Source organism: Odocoileus virginianus, chromosome 27 (genome assembly GCF_023699985.2).
Source record: "Odocoileus virginianus isolate 20LAN1187 ecotype Illinois chromosome 27, Ovbor_1.2, whole genome shotgun sequence".
Classification (NCBI taxonomy): domain Eukaryota; kingdom Metazoa; phylum Chordata; class Mammalia; order Artiodactyla; family Cervidae; genus Odocoileus; species Odocoileus virginianus.
In genome coordinates this window covers 40,050,153-40,067,756 of record NC_069700.1, presented here as the reverse complement: position 1 = coordinate 40,067,756, position 17,604 = coordinate 40,050,153, and the positions used below count along the sequence as shown (strand labels likewise).

Here is a 17,604-nt window from a genome sequence, read left to right as displayed (position 1 = left end):
AAGAATGTTCTCCTCTGTGGCATCACAGAAGTGAATCACCTACTTTAAGACCCAAACCTGCCACTTGTTGTAAGACTGTCAAAGTCATACAGTCAAGCCAAGAAGGTAGTGGAGGAGAAAAACTATAATAGCTTGCTCTCCTCAAGAAATGTATATTGGCAACTTCATTACATGCCCACTGGGACAGCACACCAAGGAAGTCCCTGAGCTACCAGAAGCCAGGAACAGAGGCTGGGGCAGAGCTTCCACGGAGGCAGAGCAGGCAGAGAAAACAGGGCGACGACAGGTAACAGGGCGCAAAGCACCAAGGGACAGGCAGAAAACACCGCCATCGGGAAAACGGTCACAAACGGTGAAAAAGCAGCTGCAGAAACAGAAGAAAAGGCAGGAATAAGGAGAGATGAGAGCAGCAGCAATGTCCCCCTGGGGTCAGCCACAACACTGACACGAGCCCGCTCCTGACCTACTCAGCGACGATGACTTAGGATTCCCAGCAGAATAAAACAATCAGGACGAGGCCCAAAAATGAGAAAAAGCAGGGGTCATTTATTCAATCACTCAGAGTGTCACAGAGTTATAAGTGACAGAAGGGTAGAAGAAGACAGCATGTGTTTGAGACCCCAAAAGGCAGAGGCTGAGTGGAAGAAACAGAAGACAACCATCCCAAGGAAAATACTACTTACAGACACTCTACACTCCAGCTCACTTTTACAGTGGATATGGACAAGCTTCCACCATAATGAACCTAAGGAATCAAAACCCTTTGGCACTGCATTTATTTCACTCTAATTGGGAACATCTGTCACTGAGCCCCATACAGGCAATGGTGTTAAACTTTTCATGTATACTGTTCCATTCAATCCCCCATTACTTGACTTTTACACCATGTAACGAAGGAGAAAACTAAGTGAGGCCCACCTGGTTCTGTTATCACAATGCTGGCTGTGTGGTCACATTAATTCTGAGCCAGTCCGAAGTACACACACTACTTTTATTTATTTAGTTAGTTAGTTAGTTCTACCAGTTTATTGCTACCAACCCATCTCCCTCCAGCCTTGTGCACACATGCTCAGTCATGTAATCCCATGGACTTCAGCCCACCAGACTCCTCTGTCCATGGATTTTTCCAGGCAAGAATACTGGAGTGGGTTACCATTTCCTTCTCCATACACACTACTTTTAAATCAATACTTATTTCCTAAGTTTCTAAGATAAGCTACTTTTTCCTTTAATATGAGGAAGAAGACTACCTGCTCTTGTTCCCAACTGTGAATAACTTATAAAAGTGACCAAAACATAAGTTATTAATTCTCCCCAAACAGTAATGTTTATAATACAAATATTAAGAAAAGGTAATTTCTTATTATGTTTACAATGGCTGCTTACATCAAAAAGTACAAACGCATGTGGTTCTCCAATCACAAGGTATTTTTTTTCTTAAATTTGTTCCATCTATCAACTCTTTCCCTCCATATCAGTAACAAAGTCAAAGAATTCTATTCCAAGGCCAAACAATTTAGGGGCAGCATCACAGGCAGAAGCAAAACAGTTGAGGAACACGGTTTAATATTCTACGGTTTAAAAAATATTTTTAAAGAAATAAAAAGCTTTCATCTTTAATTTGTTTTCTATTTCTTTAATTTCGTACCTGTATGAGATGATGTTGCTGTTTAGTCGCTAAGTCCTGTCCAACTTTTTTGCAATCCCCTGACTGTAGCCCACCAGACTCCTCTGTCCGTGGGATTTCCCAGGCGAGAATCCTGGAGTGGGTTGCCATTTCCTTCTCCAACAAAGCTTTCATCTTGTTACTAGAAAACTCATCTCATACAAAACCAAAATACCAATTACCTACTAACTGAAAAGTGACATCAATACACTAAAATACAGTCTGCAGAAAAGGTAGGTAGTCTACTTCAGTCTAAAACAAACAACATGAATTTAAGCACAGATGCAAAAATCTAATCTGAAACCCTAAATAATTCATACATCTTCCCTCACACAGAAAAGTTCCAGACATAATGAACTTCTACAAGTCCTGCCTGATTCAAACATTTCAAATGATTCCCGAATGTGTACTTTAATTCAAATTTAGTCCACAATTCAAAATCTATACTATCTGTCCCAACTACCCTTCTCCCATTAAAAAAAAAAAAAAAAAAAACTTATCCTCCAGAACTAAGCACAATTGTTTTCTCATTTTGATGACTTGCTTCTTCTCAAAATACCCTTTTAAACACATACAAACACGAAATGCTCCCTGTGCAAAAGTAATAAACTGAAAATCATGTCTTTTTTAATAGCACGTGTACTTTTTTTTGCACCATGTACTTTTTATAAAAGAACTCTCTCCTACAATTATCTACAAAGTCCTCCTCCCTATCTCATCTCTCACACTGAAACACTGACACTTATGAGTAGGATTTATTTCCAGCTAATCTCTGCAGCTCTAAAGTACTTCATTCAGGACTTGACATATTATGAGCTCCAACATTTCTTGAGCTAGTTACAACCCCAAGACACCCAGCCAAAAACCACCCTCATTATTTGTCCAAGACCCCTTGAAATAATTCATGAAAATATACCTGGATTTTCTTCCCTATTTCCACATGGTCAATGATTCCACATTACACTAATCATCTTGGCTGAAGCCTAAACCTCACGTGCTGTTACCAACATTATAACAGGCTGCCTCAGCAATTCTGATACCTTCGTATCTAAAGTATATCTTTTATCTGTGAAAGATCATGTCATTAGCCCTAAATTAACACAGTTCTCTGGGAATAAATTAACATATCTGCAGTTTCAAAGGATGCAGAGAAATAAAGATAATGGCTGAAAAGGGGAAATATCACTAAATTAGAGAGAAAATTAGAGCAAAAAACTTAAATGAAAAGTGTGTATCGTAACATCTGAGCTTCCCTCATAGCTCAGTTGGTAAAAAATCCGCCTGTAATGCAGGAGACTGGGGTTCGATCCCTGGGTTGGGAAGATCCCCCAGAGAAGGAAATGGCAACTCACTCCGGTAGTCCTGCCTAGAGAATCCCACAGACAGAGGAGCCTGGCAGGCTACAGTCAATGGGGTCGCAAGGGTCGGACATGACTTAGCGACTAAACTACCACCTTATGATAACATTCTGTCTCCAGAGTTAAGCGCTGTTTACACAGGTGTGCTGGCTCTGAAAAAATCAGAGGTACAGTTACGAACTGTGCAATTCTCTGTATGTGTATTTCAATAAAATTTAAATGAAAGGGCTCATTTTTGCACCTCCACATCTATAGCATTCCTTTCCTTCAGCCTGCTAAGTTTAGTTTTAAACTCTGCACTTTTCAAACCACACAAAGACTACTGTGCCACTAGGCAGATACACACGTATTAAAGATGGGAGAGTTAGACAAAGAATGAACTAATAAATCGAAACCACAGTAAATCAAGAAGAAACCTCACAGTGTGCTTTTTGTATCTGAAAAAATTTTAAGCACAGAACTAGTCATTATCTTTATTGAACAAGCAATACCCAGTGCTGTCATATATAAGACTGGGTTACAGAGTGAAGTAAAAGATTCTGTTTCTAACGTGTTTTTATTGTCACTGAAGTTTTATCACCAAAAAGGCAGAAGGAATGTTTGTAATAGGTTTCTTCTGGTACTGTAATTGCATTAACACATAAAGGTCACTTCTGTATTTGGAACTAGCAAATCTTTGAACTTATATTTGGAAAGAGAGATGAATACAAGAGATACCAAGTTGAACACAATTATATTGGTTGTGTATTTTCTATTCTGGATACAAAGATAAAACAGACCCTCTACATTTAAAGTAATATTTAAAAGAATATTCAACTTTAGATTAACACTAGCTTATATCAGGTTCTGACGAGCTATAATTCTCCATTTGACAGAATACCTATATATATATATATATATATATACCCACACACATATATAAATCTTATTTTTGTAGAGTCCATCTGTGACTCTCAAAGTAAGCTCTGTAGTTCATGAAGAAGTGTGTCCCTCTTTAATTTCCACAAAATACTAAAGTAAATATTCTCCATTCATAAATTTTGCCATATTCAGGGAGAACCTGAAACATTTATCCTAAAGAGCCAATCATACTTCAGAGTTCAATTTCTTCTACCAACATCCCCCAAAACTTTATAAACTTAAAATGAAAACGACACCATACCACATGGATGGGCAAAGGCAAAAAAAGCCAAGAAATGACCTTGTGAAAGATTCCTAAACAGACCCACTGAAACACAACACAACAGATTATCACAATGGTCTAATGTTGGGGTACATAAAGGACACTGTTTAATAATCAATCTTTCAAAACTAAAATTGCCCAAGAAACAAAAAACACAAACACACATCCGACAGGGAATTAAAGAAAGATTGTATGCATGCATGCTTAGTCGCTTCAATCATGTCCAACTCTCTGCAACCCTATGGCCCATGGCCAGCCAGGCTCCTCTGTCCATGGGATTCTCCAGGCAAGAACACTGGAGTGGGTTGCCATTTCCTTCTCCAAAAGAAAGATTATACACCTTCAATAACAAAACTTCAACTAACAGCAGAATTCAAAAAGAATCCTTTACAGTACAATTCTCCAGCTAACAGATAATAAAATACTACTTTAAGCATAATCTTTATAAAACTTTAACAGTTTGAAGTGGAAATTATCCCCAAATACATCACAGCACCTCCTTTGGTTACTGCAACTAATGTTTTACTAACTGTGTTCACAGCTTCCTACACCCCTGAACCAACATGAAGATTCCTGGGCCCCACCTACAAATCCTGATTCCATAGGTCTGGAGTGGGGAGCAGGATTCTGCACACTTCCACTCACTCATGCTTGAAAACTGTCAGAAGGAAATAAACACAGAAAGATAACAGGATGCTCCTGTGATGCAGGCCCCTCACTGTGAACCTGGCCTGCGGGACTGTGATGTAGCAGGGTGAGCTCAGAGCTCAGTGAGGTCTTCAGGGCACCTGCCCCCACCCTACAGAGACACACAGGCTCTGATGCTGACCTCCGGCAGCCCGCCTCCTTCTCTTCTACCTCCTTCCTCATCACTAGCTGCCCCTTCTCCCCAACCTGGGGGCCATCTTTCAGAAGTTACTCTGGTCTCAATTCAAACACAGTCTTAGGAGAACCCTGCGCACACCAGCGGGTCCACGTGCAAAGGAGAGGGGAAGGTGTGATCCAGGCTCCAACAGGCCAAAGGCCACAGTCTCTGCGATGGCTGCGGGGGCGGCCGAGACCTCTCTGTGGGCAAACGCTCTACTCCTGTGCCTGCTCCACGGTGTCCGGTCTGACACCCACTCCTGTGTCCTGCTCCTCAGTCTCCAGTCGGTATGAGACGTCCACACGTTTGCCGGACGATGAGTGAACAGGCGAGGGGTAATCACATCGCGGCTCGTCACGCACAAACCCTGACTCGGAAAAACCCAAATACCGCTGCTACTTACACTCACAAACTGGATGTCATCTTCGTTTTCCTCCACGGTTGACTCGGACGCCTCAGGCCCAGCTGGAGGGACACATTCTAGAATCTATAAAACAAGCCAAAACACGGTTATCCAGACAGCCACGGCTCGCAGGAGGCGAGTTTCCCAAAAGCAATGAAAAGGCAGAGCTCTCGAGGAGACCGCCCGGAGCCCCCGCCCCCGCGACCCGCCGGAGAACAGCGCGGGCGCTGGGGACCGCAGGCCCCCGCCGGCCCCTTCTCCCGAGGAAGGAAGCCTGCCGCGGGGGCGACGGGCCTCGGCACCCGCGCCGCGCCCGGGCCCAGCCGCCGCCCCGGGGCCGGGCCGGACGGCCATTGTTGCCCCCGGCCCACGCCCCCTGGCCCCCAAGCTCCGGACCCCGGGTCATCGGCCCCCAGGAGTCCGCACCCTCTCAGGCCGAGTCCGCACCCTCTGAGTCCGTAGCACGCCCGGCCCAGCCCGCCACTCACCTCAGACCCTGGGTCTCCCATCTCCGCGACCGCCCGCCTGCCGGCACTCGCGCTGCAGTCGCCGCGCCCGCCTCCCCCGCCCGGCCGGCCGTCAGCCCCAAGCTGCCTTGACCCGCCCCCGCGTGACCGTTGAGTCGCCGACTATGCCGCCGAGCCGCCGACGCCGCGAGCGTAAAAGGATGCACGCCGCTTCCCGGGAAGAGCAGCCCGCTAGGCCCGCGGCACCCAGCCTCCCTCGCGCCGCCCTGGCTTCCCGCCCCCGGCGCAAAGACCGCTGAGAACTGTAGTTCGGGCCAACGCCCTCGCCGCAAGGGCTGCTGGGAACTGTAGTTCCGCCCACACCGAAACCTCCCCTCCCCCGAAGAGGTAGTGGAACTGCGCGGGGAAAGGACCCTAAAGCTTGGAGGGGAAAAGACCCCTCCTGCGCTTGAGGCTGACGTCACTGCCGCTCGCCGGGCGGAGGACTGGCTGCGTCCTGTTTCACAGGGAAGGGAGGGGACGAGGATGGAGGGGAGGGCTTAGGCGTGGATTCTGTGTGGTTGTGGGAGCGAAGCTCACTGATAAGCGTTAACCGTCAAGGCTGAGTGTTAATGCAGCCCTAATTTATCACTGCTTTCTTTTTCGACGGGTCGGAAATCTGGTTGTTTAGCTGAAGACTAAGATCAGAATAGAAGTCTGAGACAGCCTTACCCTGCTCACCTGTTCGCCATGTCAGCCGCCACTCAGAGCCTGTATTGACGCAGCTGAGGAGGAAGTCTCGGGTTGACCTGAAGAAAACTGGCAAGGCTGAAGAACCCCGACCCCGTACGTCTGGGAGCCGAGGTCCGGCCAACTGTATTTTGGGCCCTAGACCAGTGATACTATATTGAATTATAAAGATATTCTCAGGTAGTATGTTAGTGAAATAGAATAGTTGACTGTTTTCCAGTGTTCACACTCAAAAAACCTGTAAAATAGTACACTTATGTTCAGATATGTGTTCTCATTTTCTTCACTTACTGCCTTAGCAAAGAGACCCACTCGAAGGTTTTGAAAAGAATTTAAGTCGGAAAATTCTTTTAAAACTTAGACGCCTTTGTTGCCGTCTGCATGCATGCCCAACATCTGATTACCTATTACTGGCAGTAATTATCGCTTAAATCTGTACTTCCCGCATTTCCACCATGACTTTATGACTTCAGTTGCTTTTATACTTCATAAGTTTGAGAATTTGTAGAGGCAAATTGAAAATGAGAGACCTGCTTGTTGTGTTTCTCAAAAGTTGTATGTGAAGTATTTCTAAAATTTTTAACTGTCTACACAAAATTTTTATTTAGAATTCTTCTAACGTGCTTCGGAGAATTCGGTGGAATATTTACTTTAACTGTTTGTAGGTAGGAGTTAATGGGTAAAATTTGGAAAACAAGAGCCCAAGTATGAGCATAACTCTTCAATCCTTTTCATTGCAAGGATTTATCCTGAGGACATAATCTGTAGAAAAATTGTCATGCAAAATTTATTTATCACAAATTTGTAATAGAAATCAGAAAACATCTAAATGTCTAATGACTAGGAATGGAATGATTAAACTTTGGCATGTACTTGGCTCAGAAGTTAAAAGAACCTGCCTGCAATGCAGGATACCTGGGTTCCATCCCTGAGTTCTGAAGATCCCCAGGAGAAGGGAATGGCTACCCACTCTAGTATTCTTGTTTGGAGAATTCCATGGATAGAAGAGCCTAGCTGGCTAAGTCCTTGAGGTCACAAAGAGTCTGACAAGAGGAACCGAGCCACGAACAGTTTCACTTTCACCAACGTAAGAATGGGACAGGCCGGGAGCCTTTGTTGCAGTGCTGCAGTGCTTGCAGCTGGACATGCTTCTCTTCCAGCAACAGAATACAGAGAAACTAAATGGGACTAAAAATAACTGCATGCAAGCACAGGTAGGGCAAATTCTGAACAAAAGAGACCAAGAAATTCAACTGTTACTTCTGAAGAGCCCAGAGCAAAAGTAGGGTACTGTACATGTCCCCTACACACAGCACCACTTGGGTGGGCAAGCCTGACCTCTGGACTCACCCCTACCCTTGAAATTGTACAAACCCCTGTGTCCTTGTCTTTTGAAACAAAATGCTGACTCAAGAGTTAGTGATTGGGAAATGTGAAGATGTAGAAACAAAGAATAGCTGTTGGGCTGATGAACTGGTAACAATTTAGACTATAATTCTGCCACATAGCAGAATTACCGAACTCCCAGTTCCCTGAAGGATATAAAGACCTGACACATATTCCTAAATTGTTTTTACAGGAAGCAGACCTCCCCCCACCCCGCACCCCCAGCCCCGGTACAAACTGCTGACCACAAGAACATAGATCTTAAGCTGGTTGAAACAAATTGGAGATGCTTGAAACTTCACCTTGGTGCCTACCAATCCAAGAACTGTCCTTGAGCTGGTCACTTCCTTCTCCTTAAACACTGAAACTCCTCACTACGTCTCCCTGGGTCGGGTGGGGGGAGGGTGGTTCAACACAGTCTTGAGGGCCTTAGTGCACTGTGGCCCCTTTTGCCTGGCAAAGCAATAAAAGCTACCCTTTTTTACTGCACCCAAAACTGTCTCTATGTTTCTCTTTGGCATCAGTGAACAGAGGCTGAGTTCTGGCAACGGAATTCTGGGGTGGGCAGGTGGTCCTGTGGGGCTCCTAGGCTTGATTGGGCTGAGTTTTTCTCCAAGCCAGCCTCCTGGGCCGGGGACAGAGGGTGGTTGGGAGACTCCTCTGGAGGCCAAATGGCCAGGCATTCCCCCACCACAGGGCCATGTCCCAGTCACATCCAGACTGCTGTTTTGGTAGCTGGTGTATGGGGCAGGGATGGAAGATATGAGAGAGGCTTTCCTAGCAGCTGCCAAAGTCACCTTTGCCTTGAGGACATCCCCCTCCTCTGCCCACAACAATCCTGACTTCCTGCTGAGAAAATATTCTGAGGAAGGAGAAAAGTAGCATTTTGGATGTCATGACACCGCTGCCAGCACTTTGGTAAGTCCTCTGGCATACACTCTGAGGCCACTTGATCTTGTCTGTTTGGTGAACCTTATGTTCCCTTTGGATGATTTTCTTCATCCTGTTTGTAAGGCACCACTTCTACTAAGGCCACAGGCTTAGGGGTACTTGGAAGCCAATTTGAGCCTTGGGCTATTTGAGTGTTTTGCTTTTTCTTTTTTTTTTTTTTGCTTTGTGGCTTCTGTTTGGCTGGCAAGGATTTGGTTTCCTTTGGTTTTGCCAGTGAGTGTATATTAATAATTTGACTCAACATGGGAAGTGTTTCTTGAATTTCATCTGACCCTAGGAAATTTTTGCAGACTGGTCAACCAATAATTATAAACTTATAAATAAGGGAAAAAATAATTCAACATCATGTGGTCACAATATTCTTTAGGCTACAGATGAAATTTTTGAAATTCCAAAACTTGTTCTTTTTCCATGTGCAGTTAGAGAAAACTAGCTTGATAAAATACTTTTTTTCAGAACATTGACTCTCAGAGAATAAAAATATTCTCAGAAGAAAACCTGAAGTTAACTCTTATCACGTCCTTGAAGTATAAACACAGCCCAATTTTCCTGGGACTTCAGCCTTGGGATACTTAGTAGAACTTTCAAGCCAAGGGGAAAAAAACTAAGGGGGAGAAAAAGATTTAAAATCAAACATGTAAACTTGACTATTCTGTTATTCATAAACTAATACATTTAATTGCAATGCCTGATATACAAAACAAAAAAAAAAAATGGAATGAGATCTCTATTTGTCTGTATATATGTATCTCTTATGTTTCTTTGTCTTTGGATAATATTGCTGGGGTTAATGTGTAAATGAGCTCTACTTAATTGGCTTAAAGAAAAGTAAGTGCTTACAAATGAAACAAATCTAAATTTACCTACTTGTGTCTTCTTGAAAGAGAGAAACTAAGGATGTTTGCATTTATTAAACATGTCTTGTGCCACTTTGAGAAAAGAAATTATGCTCTTGGAAAATACATGTTTTAGAGGTTTTACGGAATATGTTCTTAAGTTTGCTAATCAGAGAATGCCAATATGACAAACAGTTCACAATTGCTTTCTTCTTGTTTCTCACTAGAGAGTAAGTGTTTTTTTAAGTGTTAAAAATGACAACACATAATTAAAGCTACCAAAATGATACGGGAAACATTTCAATATGTAAAGGAAACAGGAAGTGAAGTGAAAGTCGCTCAGTCATGTTCAACTCTTTGAGACTCCATGGACTACACAGTCCATGGAATTCTCCAGGCCAGAATACTGGAGTGGGTAGCCTTTCCCTTCTCCAGGGGATCGTCCTGACCCAGGAATTGAACCCAGGTTTCCTGCGTTGCAGGTGGATTCTTTACCAATTGAGTCATCAGGGAAGCCCATGTAAGCAGGAGATGGCTGCAAAAGAAGGTATGAGGAACAGAATTACATTTTAAGGGAAAAGGAAATAAATCTGACTTACAGGTGGCTGTTTCTGAATGGACAAATAAAATAAGAGATACAGAGAGTGATAAAAAGTTTTGTGGAAAGTGGACCCCAAGAAAAGTATTTTGTGTATAATACAAGTTTTCTTGAGATATTGAACGACCTTTGATAATAGACTGTAAGTTTCTTTACCTCTTAAGTGATCTCTTCTATATTTATCTTTGAAATCTTTCATTGTTACTTTGGCTGAATGAGTAACTACAGTTTTACAGTGACCTGTGATCCTGTCTCACTGAATGTTCTAAACTCTGATATTTTTTGATGAAACAGCCTAAGACCAAATTCTAATAAAGTTCTTTTGACCTCTAGCTAACTTTGGGATGCTTCAGTGGCATCCCAATGTGCTCAGTCCACCAAGTTCCTCTATCCATGGAATTTTCCCAGCAAGAATATTACAGTGGGTTGCCACTTACTACTCCAGATCTTTGACCCAGGTATTGAACTCGTGTCTCTTGTGTTGGCAGAACTGGCAGGCAGATTCTTTACCACTAGCACCACCTGGGAAGGCCCGAGGCCTCCCAAAGATAGATATTAAACTAATTAGGTTCATTTCATATGTTAAAAGGCTTCCCTGATAGCTCAGTTGGTAAAGAATATGCCTGCAATGCAGGAGACCCCGGTTCGATTCCTGAGTCAGGAAGATCCCCTGAAGAAGTGATAGGAAGGTACATGGGAAGTACTGTCAAATAAGTAATCAATCTTCTCAGGTTATACTGTATGGTAAATGTTGCCAATACAGATAATCTAGAAATTGTATAGAATTTATAAAGATCTGATATGCCCTGGTAAAATGTTATAATTCTAGTTACTATCTTCAAGTGTTACATGTCACAGCAGTAACCAAGTTACTTTTGTCAATTGCATTATAGTCAGATTTTATGTATGTCTTCTTGAGCCTTTTTGTCATTATCAATAGCTATTGTTTCACTTTGAAGCCTTAAAAAATAATACCTCTTCAAGATTTAGAGAAAGGACTTTCTAAGATTAAATTAAAATTAACTAGATAAACAAATTTTATTATTAACAGTAAGCTGGTACCAGATTGGAATTTGGTTTTCTCTGTTAAGAATACAAAGTTTTCTTGGAATGCAACTTTTGATAACAGACTATGTAAATTTCTTTGCCTTTAAATAGTCTATATTTTAAAAAAATATTTTGTTACTTTGATAAAGTAAATGAGTACTATTTCACAATGATCTATGAATATTATGGCACATATAAATAAAGTTCATTCTGCTTCTATAAAAAATTAACCTCCAAAATCACTGCATATGGTGACTGCAGCCCTGAAATTAAAAGACTCCTTGGAAGGAAAGTTATGACCAACCTAGACAGCATATTAAAAAGCAGAGACATTACTTTGTTAACAAAGGTCCATCTAGTCAAGGCTATGGCTTTTCCAGTGGCCATGTATAGACGTGAGAGTTGGACTATAAAGAAAGCTGAGCACAGAAGAATTGATGCTTTTGAACTGTGGTGTTGGAGAAGATTCTTGAAAGTCCCTTGGACGGCAAGGAGATCCAACCAGTCCATCCTAAAGGAGATCAGTCCTGGGTGTTCATTGGAAGGACTGATGGTGAAGCTGAAACCAATACTTTGGCCACCTCATGCGAAGAACTGACTCATTGGGTAAGACCCTGATGCTGGGAAAGATTGAGGGCAGGAGAAGGGGACGACAGAGGATGAGATGGTTGGATGGCATCACCGACTCAATGGACATGGGTTTGGGTGGACTCCGGGAGTTGGTGATGGACAGGGAGGCCTGGCATGCTGTGGTTCATGGGGTTGTAAAGAGTTGGACACAACTGAGCAACTGAACTGAACTGAATAAACCTCAGTTTCTATTTGATGAATTAAAGACTTCCCTGGCTACAGGGCTGATGCCTTCACAATGAAAAGGAAAAGGTTAGAAAATATGTTTCCCACCTGGAATATAGTTTCTACAATCCAGTGATCAACACAACCACTTCACTGGACAAATCATACAAACCTTAACAAAAACTTCACAAACCTCTTGAAATTATTACTGTCACTATCATCCTCAATCATGAGACAAGGTTGGCAACATTAATAGGAAAAAAACTGGACTCAAATGGAACAAAGATTAATTATATGGGATTAAATGGACAGTGGAGAAGGAAATGGCAACCCACTCCAGTATTCTTGCCTGGAGAATCCCATGGACGGAGGAGCCTGGTAGGCTACAGTCCACGGGGTCACAAAGAGTTGGACATGACTGAGTGACTTCACTTTCACTTTCAAGTATGATTATAATTTTTATGACTTGTCTGACATACTCCTGGCTTCTAATTTTTGTTTTTCAGATATAGAAAAGCCCTTTTCTTACAAGCTACTTATGATTTACAACAATTTGGTAATGTAACACCTTTGGGTAAAATTAAAATATTTTCCACTTCTATCTATCTGGTTCCTCCAGAAATTGGAGACTCTTGAGTTCTGAGCAAACTTATGAACCTAATGAAATGGATTATCTCTTGACATATGCAAAAGTCTAGGTATTCTGGATATCTAAAAAAGATACCACAGGCAAAATCTGAAGGCAAGCCATTGGCATGGCTTTATTGGCTTTGAGAGGCCTTTTAAAAGTTTACTCTGGAATTCTGAATGAAAAGCTCCAGGGCAACAGCCAACTTAAAAAAGCCTATGTGAGCAATTATATGAATAATCAGGCTATGTTTACTGAAACCAGACTTATCTTGAACAAATCAGCATTAGTTTGGCTGGATTTAACAGAAAGGAGAAGGAAATGGCAACCCACTTCAGTATTCTTGCCTGGAATATCCCATGAACAGAGAAGCCTGGCAGGCCACAGTCCACGGGTCACAAAGAGTCGGACGCAACTGAGCAACTTCACTTCAATAGAAAGGAGAATGATCTAGAGAGGGAAATTATGTCTCAATAGTATACCTTCGTGGATATTAAAGTTTTCTACTTACTGAGGCTTAGCATTTATTATCTATGTCCAAGACAGTTCCTTGGTGCTCTGTTAAATTATCATAAAGCTTACTTGAATTAGCAGCATAATATTCTAAGCTTTTCTAAATGTCATCAGAATAATCTATATTTGGATAAAGATCAGATGCCCTGTGACCTACAACTAAGAAATTATACACACTGATAAAGACAACATTTAAAGGACTGTCTCCAAACTAGATAAAAGAATCCATATCAGGTACTCTTAACTAGCACATGTGCAACAAAACTGAAGGGAACTGAATCTTGAATTCACATTTTCCATTTCCCATTCAAGAAGGTCCTCTGCACTGGACTGTCTAGACAACAGTGGAATACCACTGTCAAATACTGAGAGAGTCAATTCCTAGGCAGGTTGATAAGAAGTCCGGGGGTCCCCAAGGAGAGAGGGGTCTGGGTTTCTCGAGGAGAAGATAGGGGTTTGGAATTCTCAAGGAGGAGGAAAGGACAAATTTTTTTTCTCCCTACATTCCTTAGTCTTAGTCACATGTAATTTTTTTTTTTTCTTTAAGCCTGGCACTGATGACTACACAACAAACAACTCAGTTTAAACCCCGTACTAGGGATTATATAGCAACATATCCTGCTTAAGAACAGTTTCGCCTTCCTGAAAACCTTCTGACTAATCCTGATGTCTTAGAATGTATATTATCCAAGTGGGTCTGGTTAAGTTCAGTTCACTTCAGTCAATCAGTCATGTCCGACTCTTTGGGACCCCATGGACTGCAGCACTCCAGGCCTCCCTGTCCATCACCAACTCCCGGGGTTTATTCAAACCCATGTCCATTGAGTTGGTGCTGCCATCCAATCATCTCATCCTGTTGTCTCCTTTTCCTCCTGCCTTCAATCTTTCCCAGCATCAGGGTCCTTTCAAATGAGTCAGTTCTTTGCATCGAGTGGCCAAAGTATTGGAGTTTCAATTTCAGCATCAGTCCTTCCAATGAATATTCAGGACTGATTTCCTTTAGGATGGACTGCTTGGATCTCCTTGCTGTACAAGGGACTCCCAAGAGTCTTCTCCAACACCACAGTTCAAAAGCATCAATTCCTCTGTGCTCAGCTTTCTTTATGGTCCAGCTCTCACATCCATACATGACTACTGGAAAAACCATAGCTTTGACTAGACAGACCTTTGTTGGCAAAGTAATGCCTCTGCTTTTTAATATGCTGTCTAGGTTGATCATAACTTTTCTTCGAAGGAGCAAGCATCTTTTAATTTCAGGGCTGCAGTCACCATATGCAGTGATTTTGGAGCCCCAAAACATAAAGTCTGTCACTGTTTCCATTGTTTCCCCATCTATGTGCCATAAAGTGAAGGGACCAGATGTCATGATCCTAGTTTTCTGAATGTTGAGTTTTAAGCCAACTTATTCACTCTCCTCTTTCACTTTCATTAAGAGGCTCTTTAGCTCTTCACTTTCTGCCACAAGGGTGGTGTCATCTGCATATCTGAGGTTATTGATATTTCTCCTGGCGATCTTGATTCCAGCTTGTGCTTCATCCAGCCCAGCACTTCAAATAATGTACTCTGCACATAAGTTAAATAAGCAGGGTGACAATATACAGCCTTGATGTACTCTGTTCCCTCTTTGGAACCAGTCTGTTGTTCCATGTCCAGTTCTAACTGTTGTTTCTTGACCTGCATACAGATTTCTTGAGGAGGTCAGGTGGTCTGGTATTCCCATCTCTTGAAGAATTTTCCACAGTTTGTTGTGATCCACACAGTCAAAGCCTTTGGCATAGTCAATAAAGCAGAAATAGATGTCTTTCTGAAACTCTCTTGCTTTTTCGATGATCCAGCAGATGTTGGCAACTTGATCTCTGGTTCTTCTGCCTTTTCTAAATCCAGCTTGAACACCTGGAAGTTCGCGGTTCACATACTTGAATACCTGGTTCTCACAAGCCTGACTTGGAGAATTCTCAGCATTACTTTGTTAGCTTGTGAGATGAGTGCAATTGTGCAGTAGTTTGAACATTCTTTGGCATTGCCTTTCTTTGGGATTGGAATGAAAACTGACCTTTTCCAGTCCTGTGGCCACTGCTGAGTTTTCCAATTTGCTGGCATATTGAGTGCAGCACTTTCACAGCATCATCTTTTAGGATTTGAAATAGCTCAACTGGAATTCCATCACCTCCACTAGATTTGTTCACAGTGATGCTTCCTAAGGCCCAGTTGACTTCTCATTCCAGGATGTCTGGCTCTAGGTGAGTGATCACACCATCTCGATTATCTGGGTCATGAAGATCTTTTTTTGTACAGTTCTTCTGTGTATTCTTGCCACCTCTTCTTAGTATCTTCTGCTTCTGTTAGGTCCATACCATTTCTGTCCTTTATTGTGCCCATCTTTGCATGAAATGTTCCCTTGGTATCTCTAATTTTCTTGAAGAGATCTCTAGTTTTTCCCATTCTATTACTTTCCTCTGTTTCTTTCCACTGATAACTGAGGAAGGCTTTCTTCTCTCTCCTTGCTATTCTTTAGAACTCTGCATTCAAATGGGTATGTATTTCCTTCTCTCCTTTCCCTTCTCTTCTTTTCACAGTTATTTGTAAGGCCTCCTCAGACCATCATTTTGACTTTTTGCATTTCTTTTTCTTGGGGATGGTCTTGATCTCTGCCTCCTGTACAATGTCATGAACCTCTGTCCATAGTTCTTCAGGCACTCTATCAGATCTAATCCCTTGAATCTATTTGTAACTTCCACTGTACAGTCATAAGGGGTTTGATCTAGGTCATATCTGAATGGCCTAGTGGTTTCCTCTACTTTCTTCAATTTAAGTTAATTTTGTAATAAGGAGTTCATGATCTGAGCCACAGTCAGTTCCCAGTCTTGTTTTAGCTGACTGTATAGAGCTTCTCCATCTTTGGCTGCAAAGAATATAATCAATCTGATTTAAATATTGACCATCTGGTGATGTCCACGTGTAGTCTTCTCTTGTGTTGTTGGAAGAGGGTGTTTGCTATGCCCAGTGCATTCTCTTGGCAAAACTGTTAGCCTTTGCCCTGCTTCATTCTGTACTCCAAGGCCAAATTTGCCTGTTACTCCAGGTACTTCTTGATTTCCTACTTTTGCATTCCAGTACCCTATAATGAAAAGGACATCTTTTTGGGTGTTAGTTCTAGAAGGTCTTGTAGGTCTTCATAGAACCGTTCAACCTCAACTTCGTCAGCATTAACTGGTTGGGGCCTAAACTTGGATTACCGTGATACTGAATGGTTTGCCTTGGAAATGAACAAAGATCATTCTGTCATTTTTGAGATTGCACCCAAGTACTGCATTTCAGACTCTTTTGTTGACTATGTGGCTACTCCATTTCTTCTAAGGGGTCTTGCCCACAGTAGTAGATACAATGGTCATTTGAGTTAAATTCACCCATTCAAGTCCATTTTAGTTTGCTGATTCCTAAAATGTCGATGTTCACTCACACTATCTCCTGTTTGAAAACTTCCAATTTGCCTTGATTCATGGACCTAACATTTCTGGTTCCTATACAATATTGCTCTTTACAGTATCAGACTTTACTTCCATCACTCGTCACATCCACAACTGGGTATTGTTTTTGCTTTGGCTCCGCCTCTTCATTCTTTCTGGAGTTATTTCTCCACTGATCTCCAGTAGCATATTGGGCACCTACCGACCTGGGGAATTCATCTTCATTGTGCTATCTTTCCCCCTTTTCATACTGTTCAGTGGGTTCTCAAGGCAAGAATACTGAAGTGGTTTGCCATTCCCTTCTCCAGTGAACCACATTTTGTCAGAAACATGGGTCTGATAGTTTCTTTCTATTGTTAAGTTCTAATCCTGTTATCCTAAAGTGTAAATTGTGGGAGTGGGTCTGGTAAAATTTTCACAAACTTGAGGCATTCTTTTGATTTCTTGTAATAACTAATGAAAAAGTATATCATTCCCTTGCTAATGACTAGCAAAGGGGGCACTCTCCATCCCCCTTCTGATGTCTGTGTCAGAAGCTTTCTCTGTCCCTTTTTCATACTTTAATAAAACTCTGCTACACAGAAGCTCTTGAGTAATCAAGCCTGGTCCCTGGTCCCAAAGTGAAATCTTCGGAGGTCACAAATCCAACACTGTTCACCATAAGCTATCAATATCTGGACCAGGCCTGTAAGAAACTGAAAACGCAAATATT

The 17,604-nt window shown here is 42.2% G+C and overlaps 1 protein-coding gene across 8 annotated transcripts in view; it reads right to left on the bottom strand.

Moving 5' to 3' along the window:
• Positions 1-6,447, bottom strand: part of ZNF451 (zinc finger protein 451) — a 96,818-nt gene extending 90,371 nt beyond the window's left edge. For 5 of the 8 annotated variants that reach the window (XM_020913485.2, XM_070456730.1, XM_070456732.1 and 2 more), the window contains exon 1: positions 5,476-5,784. Coding sequence is in view for 2 of the 8 variants with exons in the window: in XM_020913522.2 (XP_020769181.2) it covers positions 5,476-5,559; positions 5,964-5,984 (105 nt within the window). In the remaining 6 variants the exon portion in view is untranslated. Of the gene's footprint in view, positions 1-4,791; positions 5,785-5,963 lie in introns of those variants that run through there. The other 3 variants (XM_020913522.2, XM_020913501.2, XM_020913489.2) reach the window with 3 other exon arrangements.
• Between the last annotated feature and the right edge of the window lie 11,157 nt (positions 6,448-17,604).